General features: G+C 46.5%; 3 protein-coding genes across 3 annotated transcripts; 1 reads left to right on the plus strand and 2 right to left on the minus strand.

Moving 5' to 3' along the window:
* Window positions 1–1,263: 1,263 nt before the first annotated feature.
* LOC128474446 (protein FAM162A-like) lies at window positions 1,264–4,148 on the minus strand. Its single transcript, XM_053456785.1, has 5 exons — window positions 3,990–4,148; window positions 3,450–3,548; window positions 2,760–2,865; window positions 2,523–2,631; window positions 1,264–1,666 (listed from the first exon to the last, which is right to left on the minus strand). Exons 1-5 carry the CDS (start codon window positions 4,033–4,035, stop codon window positions 1,568–1,570), a joined length of 459 nt encoding a protein of 152 aa, XP_053312760.1. The 5' UTR covers window positions 4,036–4,148; the 3' UTR covers window positions 1,264–1,567.
* Window positions 4,149–4,678: 530 nt separating this feature from the next.
* Window positions 4,679–7,867, plus strand: MIX23 (mitochondrial matrix import factor 23). The gene is made up of 5 exons (XM_053455283.1): window positions 4,679–4,811; window positions 6,049–6,174; window positions 6,444–6,590; window positions 7,117–7,176; window positions 7,587–7,867. Exons 1-5 carry the CDS (start codon window positions 4,761–4,763, stop codon window positions 7,635–7,637), a joined length of 435 nt encoding a protein of 144 aa, XP_053311258.1. The 5' UTR covers window positions 4,679–4,760; the 3' UTR covers window positions 7,638–7,867.
* A 5,200-nt stretch (window positions 7,868–13,067) lies between these two features.
* On the minus strand, window positions 13,068–14,933 carry CSTA (cystatin A). Its single transcript, XM_053455284.1, has 3 exons — window positions 14,792–14,933; window positions 13,679–13,780; window positions 13,068–13,347 (listed from the first exon to the last, which is right to left on the minus strand). Exons 1-3 carry the CDS (start codon window positions 14,858–14,860, stop codon window positions 13,219–13,221), a joined length of 300 nt encoding a protein of 99 aa, XP_053311259.1. The 5' UTR covers window positions 14,861–14,933; the 3' UTR covers window positions 13,068–13,218.
* Between the last annotated feature and the right edge of the window lie 2,666 nt (window positions 14,934–17,599).

A 17,599-nucleotide genomic window follows, 5' to 3' on the forward strand; every position in this document is an offset into this window, starting at 1 on the left:
GGCCACTATAGGAAAGTAGCCCAACCTTGGAGAGTCGTATCCAACAGACAGACAGACAGTCAGACAGACAGACAGACAGTGGGCCTCCTACAAGTTCCTTCAGCTTTCCTCCTTCTCTGCACAAAACACAATCCAGCTGACCAAGTGACCCCTGCCTGCGCACAACACGATCCGGAAGCCTCTCCCTCGCTCCCTGCACACAGCACGATCAGCCAGCACCCCTCTCCTCCACTACACACAACACACACACACCGTAACCCAGAAGCCCCTTCCTCGCTCCCTGCACACAACACAATCAAACAGCCTTACACACACAACACAAAATCCAGCACAGCATTGGTGGAAATACCGTCATGCAGGGTGGGGCGTACAGCAAAGATCCAATCATAACGCACTTTGTTTTAAGCCCCACCCAGCATGAACAACATTTCCCACGGATACATTGCTTGTTTATGTTTCGAAGTTCTCTTTTCTTGTGATCATTGAGCTGCCGTTCCGCTTACTTTGCCGATTTAAGTTTTAAAACTGAATGCAGCATCGGGAACCTCATCCCTACGCCTGCCAAACGTCCAAAACCCTCCCCGAAATAATTCCTTCACTACGTAAAATTTGCCTGGATTCAGAACTTCTGCATCGAATGCTTAGTTGTCATGTGACACAAACGCAGGCATTGATAGGCTGTTGGCTTAGAGAAACATTTTCATCTTTTGATTAAAAGTTAAGAGGAAAGAATAAAATAACCGGTCTGCTTAACATACCGACGAGAACTATTAACGAATTTAAACTATTGAGGATTCTGAAGAGTCCTCGGTGACCGGGCCTTTTGTGTCACATGACAACGTAAGCATTCCTTGGAAAGAGCGAGAGCAGGGCCAGTAATGAAGTTTCTATTGCTAGATTTTGTTACACCTGTTAAATCTAGCGGAGTAGATGGAACAGCACCTTTAACATAGGTGTCAGCGGTGATACCTACCCGAAGGGAACACCCGATCGCGTGATCAGGCATTCTGTGAATGATATTGTACCGGGGCTCGAGGCAAGCGCCTTTACACACTGTTTATAGCCAGCCTGATCTCCCGTGTAGCAGCAGGGAGACGTCGTAACGGGCTTCTGGCCAGATGTTTTAAGGACGTACAGGTACATGCTACGGGGACTGAATGGGTTAAGGATGCTCATGAGGTACAAACTTGTTCTCTTTTCGCAAGCCGTGCCATTCATTTTCCAGGACACATTCATGCTGTTTAATCAAGAAAAGCCCCAACGAAAGAGTAGGAGGCAGCAGGGCTTTTAGAGAGCCCGACGCTTTTATTACACTTAAATAGTAACTTGTACCCTTTACAGATAAAATTTAACCCTTATCAGCCTCAACGAAAGGTTATTCTATAGCCACATGGGCTCACGCTGTCCACCAGGAGGCAAGATCTAAATTAAAGCCCCTCGGAGGGGGAAAGTGTAGTTGAGAAGAAGCCGCTTTGACTGTGAGGCCGGTGTAATATATAACAAATCCAAAATGCTACAGTTTGGGGGGCGGTTGCGGTGGGGGAGGCACTCGTGTGGGTTTTCTGCCTCATTCTTTTTTAGAAGTTTCTTCCTTTAGAGCCTCATCTCTGATCCTGGCTTTCTTCTCCAAGTTGAAATTGGCGAGGGATTCGTGCCTTCCAGCCGCCTGGGAGAGAGGGGGGAAAACCCCCAAAACATTAAAAAAAATTAAAATAAAACAAACACACAACACACGTAGCGGGACTCTATTTATTTCACAAGCATCCAAGACACAACGGCAAAGACACAACAAGGACATTTATATCCACGGCAGCGTAAAGGAATTCCCCCCTTAATTTACAAAATTAAAAGCCGTTCCCTGCTGTTTCTATACACATTATCGGGGCTTTTAGGGCCGTAGAACCCTGCGATCCCCTCATACCCAGCAAACATTCTGACCTCCTAGAAAAGAGGGGCATCAGGGTCTTGGCAGCTTAAGAGGGACTGGCCACACTTAAAAAGGACACTTGGGAGGTATGCGTGTGACCCTAATCAGTCATTGGCCTATTTTTTTGTTGTTGTTGCTTTTAAGTCGTATGAGAAATCCCCAGATACAGGAAACGAACAACTCCTTAAATACGCTTCATATAACTACCGGAGCGAGTAACGCGAGGATTACCCTCCTCGGCACGTAAAGAGTTAACGCTTGTCCAAAACGCTAAGAAGAAAATATGTAAGAAACGGTATTAATGAGCCCCCTGCGGAGCGGGGTCAGAAGGGGTCACTTCCTGGAGAGCACGGCCAAACACGCAGAGCTAAAAATACCCCGGGGTGACCTTGGATGCCCTCCAAGTACCCAGCTTATACTTACCATCTGAGCGGGGGAGGGGAGATGTTGGGGTTCAGTGTTACAGAGCAGTTAGCGGGGGAGAGATGGGGTGTCGGGGGTGCCGGGGCGACGCTGGGGTGCCGGGGCGACGCTGGGGTGCCGGGGCGCGCCGAGGGGCGACGTTGGGGTATTTGGATTTGTGTAAAACACTCACCGCCTTTCCGGAGACGACCATCATGATGCAGCCGAATATCGTCATCGCCATCATGAGAACAGCGAACTTCACCCGCACCCGGCTCTTCGCTGCGTCCACCATATCATAACTACAAACAAACAACACGTTAAATACACGGGGCAAACAGAACAGCCGGAGTCTTCAGTCCCCGGGGAGACCGCGCAGGAGACTCACGAGGTTTGTTTAGAGCTCGAGCCCCCGGTACCCGTTACTCACGAAATGAGATCCGGAATATCCTCCACTTTCTTGAAGCGGCCCCCCCACACCAAGATCTTCTTCTCAAAGCCGGTGGGTTTGTGTCCGGGGATCTTAAAGGACGCGCCTAAAGCGGGTGAGAGACACAGCGGCTTCAGAGGGGCGAGAAAAGATCCTCTATCCAGTCAGGTAGCGAACCCCCCAATCATATACCCCCCCCTCCCAGCACTGTACACTGTTATATAACCCCCCCCAGCACTGTATACAGTAGTATAACCCCCCCCAGCGCTGTATACAGTAATATAGCCCCCCACTCCCAGCACTGTATACAGTAGTATAACCCCCCCGCTCTGTATACAGTAGTATAACCGCCCCAGCTCTGTATACAGTAGTATAACCCCCCACTCCCAGCTCTGTATACAGTAGTATAACCCCCCACTCCCAGCGCTGTATACAGTAATATAACCCCCCCCAGTGTTGTATACAGTAATATAACCCCCAGCGCTGTATACAGTAGTATAACCCCCCCCAGTGTTGTATACAGTAGTATAACCCCCCAGCTCTGTATACAGTAGTATACAGTAGTATAACCCCCCCCCAGCACTGTTTACAGTAATTACTGGGAGATGAAAGCGCGGCTGTCCATGAAGATGTATCTGCCCCCCTGGTCCCAGGCAGCTCCTGTGGTAGTTACCCCGATGCCCCACTCACCGGCCTCCTTTGGCTTGGGCTCCTCGGGATTGTTGCTCAGCCATCGCCTGGCGCTCAGCGGCTTCGGGAAGGAAGCGTCTCCCAGCGGAACCGATCTCTCTGCAAAGAGAACAGAATCCGTTAAAAGCACTATTTAGGCGCTCGGCACTCCAAGCTGGCGGCTGAGGATGATTGGAGTCCTGCGATAGCCGGCAGTGCGCTGGGGGTGCGATTAAACGTTACTTTCACTGGAATCCCACGCGTTTCGTTACAGAGTAACCCGACAGCCACCTCCAGTTACAGCTCAAATATTTCACAACGAATTTAAAGTGACAGCGATATTAATTATACAGGTTAAGACAGGCCCTGCGCCTGGGAGCTTACAATCTACCTCAGCTGGGGTACTGGTTGCCCCACCCCCCATGGCCGGTACTCTAGGCCATGATGGGTAAGATTGCAAGCTCTTGGGACTATCCTAGCACTGAGTGCGGCTCTACACCCTACGTCACGGGCCCCTGGCCATCCTGACGCTGCCGCTCCTCTAGTCACGTGTCCACCTACCAGCCAATAATCGCAGCCCGCTCCTCCTCAGCACCGCAGCCCACATCCTCAGCCGGCGATGCGAGCTCAATGTCACCGCGCACGCCTGACGTCAGCAAGAGAGTACCTCGGCTCCAGGACAGGCAGCCAATGGGAACGTGCGTGCGCGGGTCACGTAGTTACAGCCAATAAAGTAGCTTGCATGCGTGATTTGGGTCCCGAGCACGAGGCGTGGCACGCAGGTTGCGTTCCACTGGTAGCTGAACGAACAAATAACAGGGAACATTTTGCAGGGCTGTCCTCCGCAGTGCCTGATTGGCTGAATGGTGTCTCATTCTACGTCACGATTTCGGGTGCTTTTATTCATATTACGTCCTGCTTTGTAAACCTGACGTAATAGTGACATATATGCCTCTATTCCCACGGCGTGTATCACTGAATATGGCAAAAAGTAAAATCCTTCACTCCCTACCCAGGAAGTAAATTAACTGCTGCGCAGCGTCAGCATCTTCTGAGGGAACCCCTCAGCAAGGGCTCTTGGTTTCCATGGTGATTGCTCCATAGTTAGCACTTTGCTTTCGACCGTTTCTTTAAAAATATGACCCATAGTACTTCCGTGGAGACAGGCCTGCGGGCATCAGCTGAAAATGTCCTGGAGGGACGGCCGCCTAATCGGGGTACATTACAGAATACAGAGCGGCGACCCCTGCTGCTTCCCTGTCAGGCAATCGCCTGGACACCTCAGTTGGAGGATCAGCTGCTGGGAGCGCGGGGTCCTCCGGCTTTCCCAATATGGCGGCGCCCAGCGAAGTCGTGAGCTGCGTGGATTTTGCGGAGTTTCAGGTTGGAGAGGGGTGATTCTGCCTGTAATGCCTGCCAGGGAGTGGGCGCTGGGCGGGATGGCAGCCTGGCCCGCGGGTTCTGGGTGCTGAGGGGGTTAAGGCCGCTGCAAAGCTGGGTAAAGCCGAGCGGTCATTGGGACGACCCTTGGTGGCAGCTCAGTGACCCGGAGTTCATGGCGCGCTCCTGCCTGTCACGCTGCACCTTCTCCGGTAACCAATAAATAGCATCCCCCGGCGGTATCCGATCGCTTTTATAATAATACTTTTAACATGTATATATATATCAGGCTTAGTGTGACTCGCCTCTCATTGCCACTGTTGCCTCAGAGCTTTTAACCTCCTCGCGTTCACTCTGAGTGCTGAAATGGTTAATATGTGTATTAATTGTAAGATGCTGTACTCTGTACACTTTCTGTGTTTAGGTCATCAGCCCCTAATAAACTGAGGTACTGCTTTAATTGTGTTGGCTTAATTACTTGTCCTTTTAATGGGATCTCCCCAGCCACAACGCATCGCCGTAGAGTTAATAAGGTGCCCTATCCTATAACGGGCTAATATAAGTAATTAAAAGAATACTTCGCCCCTCGAGGTGGCTGCCCCGGCCCGGGCCATTGCTTTCAGCGTGTCTGATTAATGTTTCTGAAAACAGTTAATAAAGGATAAAATGTGTCCCAAGAAAAATATACATTATATCCATGCGGGGTGTCAGTAAATGCGCCGCGCGCTGCACCTTCTGCTAATATTGCGATATACAAATTTTTGTGACCTTCGAAGCTTCTTTAGAACAATGGTTCTAACATATGGGGGGGGCGGTAGTAGAAATAAGAACGGTTCTTCAGTTTCCTTTTTTTCTGTTTCATCTGTTATGTAATTTGACATAACATAGTTGTTGTGATTATTACTTTATTTTCCAAATAAACACACAAAATGCAAGTTATAACTATAACCCGGAGTGGGAGGTATATAACATAATATACCGTATATATACATTCTATTTCGCAAATGCCTGGCCCGGTGAGCAGATGGCCCCTGTGCGTACCGGGGGTGCTTATAAAACGTGGCAGAAATGGTTCTTAAGTCCCTGTGTTCGCATCTCCAGTAAGCTTCCTGAGGGCAATAATGTGACTATACCCCTAATACCCCCTCTTTGGGTTAGTAATTTAGATTTTTCCATATCTGCAAAACGAAGTTAGTTTTTGTAATTTTTTTTTTTACCAATCTCCTTGGTTACCGTTTAGGAAATACTCCGAGTAATGAGGACCATCGACGACCGGATTGTACATGAGCTGAACACGACTCTTCCCACCGTCTCCTTCGCAGGCAAAATCGACGCGGGCCAAACATGCAAGCAGCTGTATGAATCTGTAAGTGCCAAGCGCCTGATTGGGGCGTCGGGTCAGAACTGCCAGGCTTTGGGTTTTGCTGTCTCACCAGGAGGCTTCCAGGGTTTATTGAATGAATGGAAACCTTTGTGTGAATAGTATGGCCGCAGCTATAGGTAGGATGCTTTTTGGGTTGAATGTGATTAAAATGTGACTTTTGGGTTTCGTTTGTGGCTGTTCTGCTAGAAATTGCATTGTATGTTCTGTATCCCAAATGCCAAGAGTAACCTGGATCTTTTTTACGTGTGCAGCTGCAGAATGCTCACCTCAGCCGGGACAAGGCCATCAAAAGCTGCATAGCTCAGACCTCCGTCACTGTGAATAAGCTCCAGGGGGACCGAAAAAAAGACTCCGATAATCTAGCAATAGTTAAACAGCTCAGGAAAGAGCAGTCGAAGGTGAGACAGCCGTTTGTACGGGAAACGTGACCTATAGGATAACATGCGAGACCCCAAATATTATAACAAGAGGCCAGGATCTAACGCTAGAGGGTCAGAGGCTGCGTGGAAGCGACTGTTATATCCCATGTTTAACACACTTGCCTCCATGTGCTGCATGTCCCACTGTGACTGTTTTTTTTAGTGGTAGAATTGCTTTTTAGAATAGATCTGAAAACCCCCAACAAGAGAATCTGTAAGGGTAAATTAAGAGATTGAGGCACCCATGGGCAGGCCCTGTTCCTTGCAACGTTGGGGGGTCTGCAGAGTTTTGGGGTGATCCAATCTTTGTTGCTCTTATTCTCTCTTTCAGGGTAAAATGTTTGGGGTTTTTTTGTTCTGAAGCACTTAAAATAAGAACTCGTGTTAAGAAAAATGGATTTTAAATAATAGCACGTTTTAGAAATAAGTAATCGCGGTAAATCGTGGTAAACCTGAAATGAAAAGTTTTTAGCTGCCCCGACTCACTTTGTCCTTTCTATCCTAGTTAAAATTCTTGCAGTCCGAGCTGAACGTGGAAGAGGTTGTGAACGACAGAAGCTGGAAGGTAAAAACATTCTTATTGCGAATATTCTTGTTCATTATTGAGAAACCATTATTTTTCCCTCTTTCTGCTAATTCTTCTTCCGAGATCCGTACACAGCGGTGGTTGGTCTCGATCCGAGACGTAGCTTGTTTACCGGTGCTTGGGAGTTGTAGGCCGTCCTGTTTTGCAACACATGTGGAAAATGGGGAGGAAAATGTTCCTAACATAAATGTAAATTTTTTTTTTCTTCAGAAAAATGCTTTTATATAGACTATTTGTGTGAAAAAATAAAAATAAAATTAAAAACACATTATATTGAAAAAGTAAAAATGCTTTAAGGCGATTGGTCTGTTTAAAGCCACAGTACGAGCTTTTATTGTGCGTAATAATATAATGCATTAAGGCTGGTCCTTTTTTTCCGTCTTTCCTAGGTATTTAACGAGCGTTGCCGGCTGCACTATAAACCCCCGAAGAGCCTATAATCCAAGGCAATAGATAATTACAGGGTTGACGGACAATTCAGCCAGGAGGCCGCGCAGGTTCTGGAGTTCCAGCCGGATGTCAAAGTCCAGATTTTCACTGATCGGGGGCAGCCGAAAAACAGCAGATCCAACAAACTGATATGAAACGTGTCTGATTTGCGAAACCAACTTGCCGTTTTTGTATGAAATCCTGGAACGTGTTTTATAACCATTAAATATCATTTTCAGAGGTCGGCTTTTACTTCATGATCACCACAGAAAATGACAATTTGCCCCCAAAACTGAAAAACTAGAATTAATAAAGTTTAGAATAATAGAAAAAAAAAAACCTTTTTGGGGGGGCATTGCCCCAGTTCATCATCCTTCACTCATGGATCAGTCCCCAGAGCAAAGAGCAAAAGAACGAATATTAATGTTTTGTAGAAGATTATGAGGTTTGGAATATTTAAAAAAAAAAAAAAAACATACAAAAATACATCACATGACCTCATAGGAAACGAATCGCATGTATCTTGTTTACGATAGAGGTTGTTCTATGTAGATCTCGCTCTGTCTGTATATTCCGCCTTCATTTACTGCATGGCTTTAAAAAAAAAATTATATATATATTTTTAACAGTTTCTTAATTCCTAAACAGTTTCTCACAAGCACTGCTTTGTTTTACAAGCTGTGGAATTTGTGTACAAAACATCGTTTCTATCCCGCGGCCACCCTCACACAGCATAAGGGTACCTGGGAACGTTTGGGCTCGTGGGCCGCAGTCACTGGGCATTCCTGCTGACCTAGTCTAACCCCCCCCCATTTAAGGGGGAGACGAGTGGGTCGTGTCAGATCCCCGGTCCAGCGACCAGGAGGATTCGGGGTCGGACCCAGAGAAGCGGCTCTTCTCCCGGAGTCTCCGGGCAAAGCCCGTGGTTCCCAGGCACGGCTATAAGGCAGGGGTTGCCAAACCGCGGCTCGTGGCTCAATGCATTGCGCGGAGCAACATCTCTTTATGCCGGATCACTCAGACCTCCTGTGAGTGCGGCTGTGCACTCACACTCACCCACTCAGTGTCTCTCTACCTTCTCTTTCAACCGCTTTAATGTCTGTCTCCTCTCCCGCAGCTCCGCTTCTTCTCTTGCCTCTCATTGTTCTTTAGCCTTCGTCCACTTCCCTGTCCTTCTGGAGCGCTTCCTCAAAAGGGCGGAGCCTCTGTGCACACCCTCTCCCACGATTGGAGGATTGAGGGAGTAACTGCCCGTGCGGTGCACGCCATGGCTCCACCCTAATTGGCGGGAAATACTCGCAAGAAGCCAGAATATTGCGTATGGATTGTGTGAATGAGTGAAAAAAAGCAACAAAATGCAAACAAGAACTCAGTGCTCCCTGATTCGTTTTTTTTTTGGGGGGGGGTTTCTCCTTGTTTTCCGAACTCCGAACTCCGTACAAAATAACGAAATTGGCAACTTTTGTCAAAATTCGTACGAATCTGAATGGGCAAGTCTAACTAAAAAACGTGCGCCGGTAACAATATTCTTCTGTAAAAGACCTCAAATACCAGTAAACAGCCCCAGAAAATATTTGGCAGCTATTTGTGTCCTTTGTGATTATTGGAACTAATAAAAATTAATAGTTTGTATTATTTATTCATATACGTGGTTCATAAACTCTATAAACTGCGTAGAAATGAAATCATGTGCGGGTATTTCTAAAACGTGCGAGTCTCGCAGCTCTTAAACACCCGAAGTCTGTCGTCAAGCAAGTCTGGCCGCCCCTGCTGCAGGGTAAAGGAGTTAAATAAATAGGCGAGGAACGCCCCGGGGCTGTTTTGTTTGTAGCTCGGGATCACGTTACGCACCGTAGACAGCAGCGTCAGCAAATATGGCGAGACAGACGTCATTCTTCTACTGGCGCCATCCTGGCCAAGCATCCCCATAACCCCCGGTATCCAGCGCTCTGCACAACTGAGTGCCTTGGTCTCATTGACCAGGTCCTGAAACCCTCCAATTATTTATTGGAGCCAAATGTAAAGCCCACTCACCTTACTCTAACGCTTTTTGTTCATACTTTTTACTATTGCAACACGATTTAAGGTAATTAGCAAGGATTTCGACACAAAGCACACAAATTATAACCGACAAGCAGAAACAGGCATAATGACGGAGAAAATGCCAATAACATATCTGCTTTTAGAAAATTCTAAAACACCCCCCCCAATCCCAATAGGCTTCTGCGCCCCCCCAACGGTATTTCCCTACCAAACACCTCGAGTCCCACGTTCCGCCATGTCTTTTATAGACTAAAGGGGAAGTCACATGGAAAAGAATGGAGTGTAGCCCATATATACAGTATTACCCCCCAGCACTGTATACAGTATTACCCCCCCAGCACTGTGTACAGTAATAACCCCCCAGCACTGTGTACAGTAATAACCCCCCAGCACTGTGTACAGTAATAACCCCCAGCACTGTGTACAGTAATATAACCCCCAGCACTGTATACAGTAATATAACCCCCAGCGCTGTATACAGTAATATAACCCCCAGCGCTGTATACAGTAATATAACCCCCAGCGCTGTATACAGTAATATAACCCCCCCAGCGCTGTATACAGTAATAACCCCCCAGCGCTGTATACAGTAATATAACCCCCCAGTGCTGTATACAGTAATATAACCCCCAGCACTGTATACAGTAATATAACCCCCAGCACTGTATACAGTAATATAACCCCCAGCACTGTATACAGTAATATAACCCCCAGCGCTGTATACAGTAATATAACCCCCAGCGCTGTATACAGTAATATAACCCCCAGCACTGTATACAGTAATATAACCCCCAGCGCTGTATACAGTAATATAACCCCCAGCACTGTATACAGTAATATAACCCCCAGCGCTGTATACAGTAATATAACCCCCCGCGCTGTATACAGTAATATAACCCCAGCACTGTATACAGTAATATAACCCCCCAGCGCTGTATACAGTAATAACCCCCAGCGCTGTATACAGTAATATAACCCCAGCGCTGTATACAGTAATATAACCCCCCCAGCACTGTATACAGTAATATAACACCCCCGCGCTGTATACAGTAATATAACCCCCCCAGCGCTGTATACAGTAATAACCCCCCAGCGCTGTATACAGTAATATAACCCTCCCAGTGCTGTATACAGTAATATAACCCCCAGCACTGTATACAGTAATATAACCCCCAGCACTGTATACAGTAATATAACCCCCCAGCGCTGTATACAGTAATATAACCCCAGCACTGTATACAGTAATATAACCCCCCAGCGCTGTATACAGTAATAACCCCCAGCGCTGTATACAGTAATATAACCCCCAGCGCTGTATACAGTAATATAACCCCCCAGCGCTGTATACAGTAATATAACCCCCCCAGCACTGTATACAGTAATATAACCCCCAGCACTGTATACAGTAATATAACCCCCCAGTGCTGTATACAGTAATATAACCCCAGCACTGTATACAGTAATATAACCTCCAGTGCTGTATACAGTAATATAACCCCCCAGCGCTGTATACAGTAATATAACCCCCAGCGCTGTATACAGTAATATAACCCCTAGCGCCGTATACAGTAATATAACCCCCCAGCGCTGTATACAGTAATATAACCCCCAGCACTGTATACAGTAATATAACCCCCTAGCGCTGTATACAGTAATATAACCCCCCAGCGCTGTATACAGTAATAACCCCCAGCGCTGTATACAGTAATATAACCCCCAGCGCTGTATACAGTAATATAACCCCCCAGCGCTGTATACAGTAATATAACCCCCCCAGCACTGTATACAGTAATATAACCCCCCAGTGCTGTATACAGTAATATAACCCCAGCACTGTATACAGTAATATAACCTCCAGTGCTGTATACAGTAATATAACCCCCCAGCGCTGTATACAGTAATATAACCCCTAGCGCCGTATACAGTAATATAACCCCCCAGCGCTGTATACAGTAATATAACCCCCAGCACTGTATACAGTAATATAACCCCCTAGCGCTGTATACAGTAATATAACCCCCAGCGCTGTATACAGTAATATAACCCCAATGAACCCTGTTCTGTAGACTTCCATTAATCAATGCTGGGCGATTAAGACTGAGCCACTCTATTGTCCCCCCCACAGGCAGTATGATAAGGAGTCGGGGGGTTTAGTAGATCGGGGATCAGATAACAGAGCGAGAATCATACAAACGGTTAATACACGGCTTCCTGGGCACAGCGATACTCCCTTTAACACCCACTAGATAGCGGGTTCTGGTTGAACGGTTTCCTTCTTTTTCCAGGAGTTAATGACTCCTCCTGTAAATATGAAATTTAAATGAACACCATTTTGTATTAATATACACGTTGTTGTTGTTGTAGACACTTTTGCCAACGTAGACGAGTCTTGTTAATGATTTCTCTCATCCTTAAGTAATGGGATAACATTTGTTTACCTGTCTGTATACTAGGAAGATATTTACTCTGTGTAAATAAGAACTTTTTACCTTAGTCTGTGTTTGATGTGGATTAGTTCTACCCGCTATATGCTGAGTGTTACATTTCTCTTTGTGAATGGTTTTGTAGCAATCCCCCTGTAATAGTATTTAAACCGCTCGCAGCAATGAATAAATTGAGAAGTGACTGAGAACGAACACCTTGTGCGTCTGAATGATTTACTTCTCCCAGATATCTGCGCTGCCGCTCTGAAGGTTCTGCAGATTTACTCAAGAGCTCCCGGGAGGCTTTCGGCTCAAGAGAGGCGTCCCCCATAAGAGGAGCGAAACATTTTCACCTCCACCACCAAATCTGCGGCAGGATTTGTTAAAAATGTAAACGTACGATAAACTCCCAATAAATCTCGGCTTTGCCTTTGCCTTTATTCACCTCGGATCCACTCGCCTCGCCTGCAGAGTATGGCAGATACGTTCTTCTTTTTCTCTCGAGTGTGTATATAAACTGGCGACCGTCAATCTGTAAGATCATGAATTGCTGGAAACACTCTATTTTCTGCCAGTTTGGATTCTTTCCAGGTTTAGCAAACCGACCCACCCTTCTACAAGTCCGGACGGCCCCCAGGAGCCCCGGAGCAAATGTACACCCAAAATATAGCATGATTACGATGCTTAACCCTTGAAAGCCTCAGCTCTGGACAAACTGGTAATTCAAACCAAGAGTCACCGAGACCTGTTCGTTAAAATTAACAGCACCCACATTAACAACTGAATCTGGTACCCGACGGGATAGTTGATCTTGTGAGCGATGGAAAAACATGGTTTCCTCCTGCATCAAACAATTGTAAGCGCACAAGATCAGGGCCCACATCTCCTGCTTCATGACTTGGATTCTTCCCTGTTGTAATAACGCCACAGTATCTGTTGCTCAATAAAAGGGTTAAATATGGCACACGGGACACGTTTGGGGTCTCATGATTTAATTAAACCATTTTCATTGCAGTTGAATATAAAAAAAGCTAGTATTTCTAGGTTTAAAGCAGAGGTAAGACTTCAGTACGGCATAAAAACTGAACAGGCTACAGGTTAAAGGAGGGATTTTGCCGCGACGAGCTCAGAAATGGACAATCTCTTCCTCCCTGGATTTGTCGAGCTGACAGGAATGGACGGTCGGCCCCTGCTGTGCATGAGGAAGGGCTTGATAGATGCGCACGTGTGCATATTTATCACCACCAATGAAGACCTGCGCAAATTAGAAAAAAAAAAACTCTAAATATTTTTAGGTTATTAAGTAAATACCCAGAGTGTTACTAGTGACCCTTTAGGGTGGTCAGGATAGGGTTAATGACCCCTTCCAAAGTTGCAGATGCCCCAGTCACTATTTTTCCACTAGGGATGATCCCTTCGTCTCCACAATAACCGCACCACTTATTACTCTGCACCATAGCTGCTATTTATTAACCCTTCAGAGCATCAACGAGGAAGAAAAAGCAAAGCCTCGTTAAACATTTGGGGGACACAGCAGTAAACATTTGGGGGCCACGGCTCTGTGGTTTCGAGGCATGCACAGCTACCTTAACAAAGTAATTTGTTCCAGCAACAACTTGGGTCTTGTATTCGACGGCTTCGAAGGTGCTGAAGTTCGCTCCACATTTCGCCTCCGCTTGCACTTTTACCTGGAACACAGAAGAGATTGTCAGCATCGCTGCGTACAGCCAACGGACCCTCCAAAGTTACCCTAATAACATCAGGACACGCACCCCAAAAACAAAGTAACCACGAGGTTATTACCCCCTCTCTGCCACAAAGCAGGCAGGAGGGCAGAACCCGCACATCAGCCCAGATGTGGCTACAGAAAGTCGATGTCCCCCCAAACCCGGCGGAAGACCCCCAAAGCTCACTGGGCACAGTGCGGGGAATTAGAGAAGAGTAACCCAAGTTTGGTTACGGGATCATCTCTCGCCCAGCTCGCCGGTCACCCCCAGGAGATCGTCTGCCTTGAGCTTAGTCTTTCATTTTAAACGGAGGCTTCCGGGTTTATTCTGTGATGTGGTTTTGTCTCCCAGATGCGTCGGGGCACGAGATGCGTTGGAGCAAACCCAGTGTGAGTAACGACTCACAGGAGGTGACTCACTCCCCATGTGACACCAGCCTGGGAACCAGCTTACTAAAATAATAAAGTAAAGGTGCGGTTCCACTAGAATGCTGAATCTAACCCTCGAGACGCAGCATTCCTGAATACAAACCCACCCAAGACACAATTCACTTCACCCGTTAATTTCAGGAGGACGCTTAGCTGTCATGTGACACTGGGACAGCCACCGATAGGTTGTTGCAATATAATAAAACAAACAAAAAAAAAAAACTTATTGAAGTGATTTAATTCTAAAGGAAAGAATAAAATGACGGCTCTGCTAAAGTTTATCCGCTTCATGCAGAGTTAGATTTTCAGAATGGAAAGGGGGTCAGGCAGCCCCGGGTAATACCCCCTTAACCCTCCAGATCAGAGCCCGGGGTATTTATTACAGGGTGGTTCGGTCCTGGGTCCTGCAGAGGGTTATTTTCAACTAGACCGAGAAGTCAGGAGTCTCCCCGGAGCTTTAGACTACCGCGGGCTAGTGCTGAAGTCGCCCCAGCTTGTCACCAGTATTAATGCCCCAGCAGTAATGCTGACTCCCCCCACTCACCGAGTCACAGAGCTCCTGGATCTCAGGTGTGGCGGGCTTGGCAGCCCCGAGTCCTCCGACCATAGGCATCTCGTCGACAACTCTTCAAAAACAGCACCCAGCGGACTGTCAGGTGATTGCACGCCACGGCCATAAATAAACATGGAACATACCATCCCACAACGGCGGGAGGGGAGCATGAGCTCGAAAACAACCAATAGCAACGGAAGGGAAAACAATACCCTGCCCAGCACCCGAAGGAAACTAATTCAGTGCGTTCAATATAAAGCCATGCGGGGTTATAAGCCACACGGGGTGCTGCGTAATGATGTAGACGGGATACACTCCCCTTACATTGGGTTGAGCGGGTTTCGGAAGATGCTAGTCACGGGAAGCACCGCAGAGCTTGTTGCCATAGCAGCGGTGGAACGCGGAAGAGAGGACAGCCGTGCCGCTTCTCTATAATGGGAAAGAGCAGCCGGACAGTGATAGGTTTATTACCCCAGTCTTATGAGTGAATGGGCAGATTCTGGGGGATTTTACCTCAGTCTTATAGGGGTCTCAGGATGAATGGTGAGATTTTACCTCAATTTTGGGATCTGCAGACAGATTTTCACAGTTTTTACCTCACTTTTGTGGTTTGTGGACAGATGTTCACTGTTTTTACCTCAGTTTTGCAAACTCCTCCATTCTGCTCTGATATAAAGTGTACCTTTTTCCTCTTAAAATGATTAAGCAAACCTTACATATATAAAAATAAAATTAAGTTTGTAAGTCATTCCCTGAAGAGTCAAGGTTTTTTCAGAGCAAATGCGCTGGAAAATATCCCTCGTCTTATATTCGAGGTCATCTTTTAATCGGACCTCAAAGCGTCAGGGTGGGGGTTAAGAGTGGCATATTGGTTTTCTGGGGGGCAGAGTGGCAAATAAAAGGAAATAAAATCAAAAATTTCAATCATAGTTTTTATTATAATAGTTTTACAAGTGATTGAATATTTACTAGTAAAACTTTTTTCCTATAGGGTCATCTTATATTCAGGCTTTTTCTTTTTTTCTTAAATTAATATTCAAATTTGGGGGGGGGTGTCGTCTTATTATCGAGCAGATACTATAATCCTTGACCGTGATCCCAGGTTTGTGATTTGCTGAATGAAGCACTTTGCCACGCGTCGGAGACCGGCTACCGACAGCCAAGCTGCAGCTAGCCAGAGCGAGGTCTCCGTACCGGCGGTGCTCAGCCGATGGCCGCCTCCTGCACCGTCCCGTCGGTTCTCTGGCTGTACTGCCGGAGTTTCTGTGAAGTGGGGGGTCAGGCAGCATGGCACTAGATTTAAAAACCTTACAGTTTTAGTGGTCTTTGGATTGCTTCCTGGTGATTTTTTTATCCTGAAGCTGCGCATGACTCCTGCCCTGTTATTTTAATACTTTGCTGTCCTGCTCTGCGTGCCGTACCTGGCTGCCCTTACTACCTGCTACGTGTGCCAACCTTGGCTACATCTGACGACCCACTTAGTGTCCCGCACCTGGCATCAATTGACTACCTGTTCTATGTACCTGACATGGCATCCTGGGCCTACCTGTCCTGAACATGCACCTGTGGCATCACCTATAAACAGGTATCCTCCGGCAAGTGCTTGGCTGCCTACCCTCAGTTCCTGTAGTGTTTGCCTCTACCCGAGCCTCCACACTATTGGGATCATCAAAGTCCCTGGTCCCTTAGGTAGGTTAATTAGGGTGAATGACTCCTGCGGTCACTTCCTTAAGAGTCATAAAAATTTGATGAATCCCACCGGAAATGTTTTGAGATACCAAGTGTACCGAGACATTTTGGACGATGCTCGGCTTCTGCTTTGTGGGACCAGTTTAGGGAAGACCCTTTCTCTATTCCAGCATGACTGAGCCCCGGAGCACAAAGCAAGCTCCATAAAGACATGGTTGCATGAGTTTGGGGTGGAAGAACTTGACCGGCCGCACAGAGCCCCAACCTCAACACCATCGAACACCTTTGGAGTGAACCGGAACGGGGATTGCGAGCCGGGCGTCTCGTCCGACATCAGCGTCTGACCTCACAAACTCTCTACTGGATAAACGGGCAAAAATTCCCACAGAAACTCCCCAAAATCCTGTGGAAATCCTTCCCAGAAGAGCGGAAGCCGTTAAAGCGGTAAACGGGGGGGGACTGACTTCATATTAATGTCTATGTATTTAGAATGTGATGTCATCAAAGCCCCTATTGGTGTAATGGTCAGGTGTCCCAATACTTTTGGCTATATAGTGTATCTTTGCAGACGGCAATAAAAAAAAAAAAATGTACAAAAAAAAAACAACAAAAGCAAGTCTCTCACCACGCAAACACACATTTTATTATTCTGTTTTTCTTTTAGAAATAATATTTAAAATAATTCAGTTTCATGTTTTCTTTATCCTTATAAGCATTGTCGTTGTGGAGAGGTAGCCGGTACCATACGTTGGCAGTCACAGAAAATCCAGCTTGAAGTTCTGTCCCTTCGTTCCTCTCCCGATATATATGGAAAAATTCAGTAATTATTCTGCAGCGGGGTCCTCATGAGCTCCAGGACGTCTCAGGCTTGATAATGATTGAATGATAAAACTGGAACATTCCAAGCCAATATTTGAAGGGAAAGTCTTGCGGAGGAAGAATATCTGGCTTTGGGTATTAAAAGGTAACGCACAGAAGTGTTCTGCAATATATGTTTTATTTTCTACATATAATATATTTATCTGTAATATTATCAGCAACCAACGTTCTAAAACCAGTTGAAAAACCACTGACAATGTAACCCACCAGGGGCTTTTATGATATAACTAG

The sequence above is a fragment of the Spea bombifrons genome, chromosome 2, assembly GCF_027358695.1.
Source record: "Spea bombifrons isolate aSpeBom1 chromosome 2, aSpeBom1.2.pri, whole genome shotgun sequence".
Lineage (NCBI taxonomy): Eukaryota > Metazoa > Chordata > Amphibia > Anura > Pelobatidae > Spea > Spea bombifrons.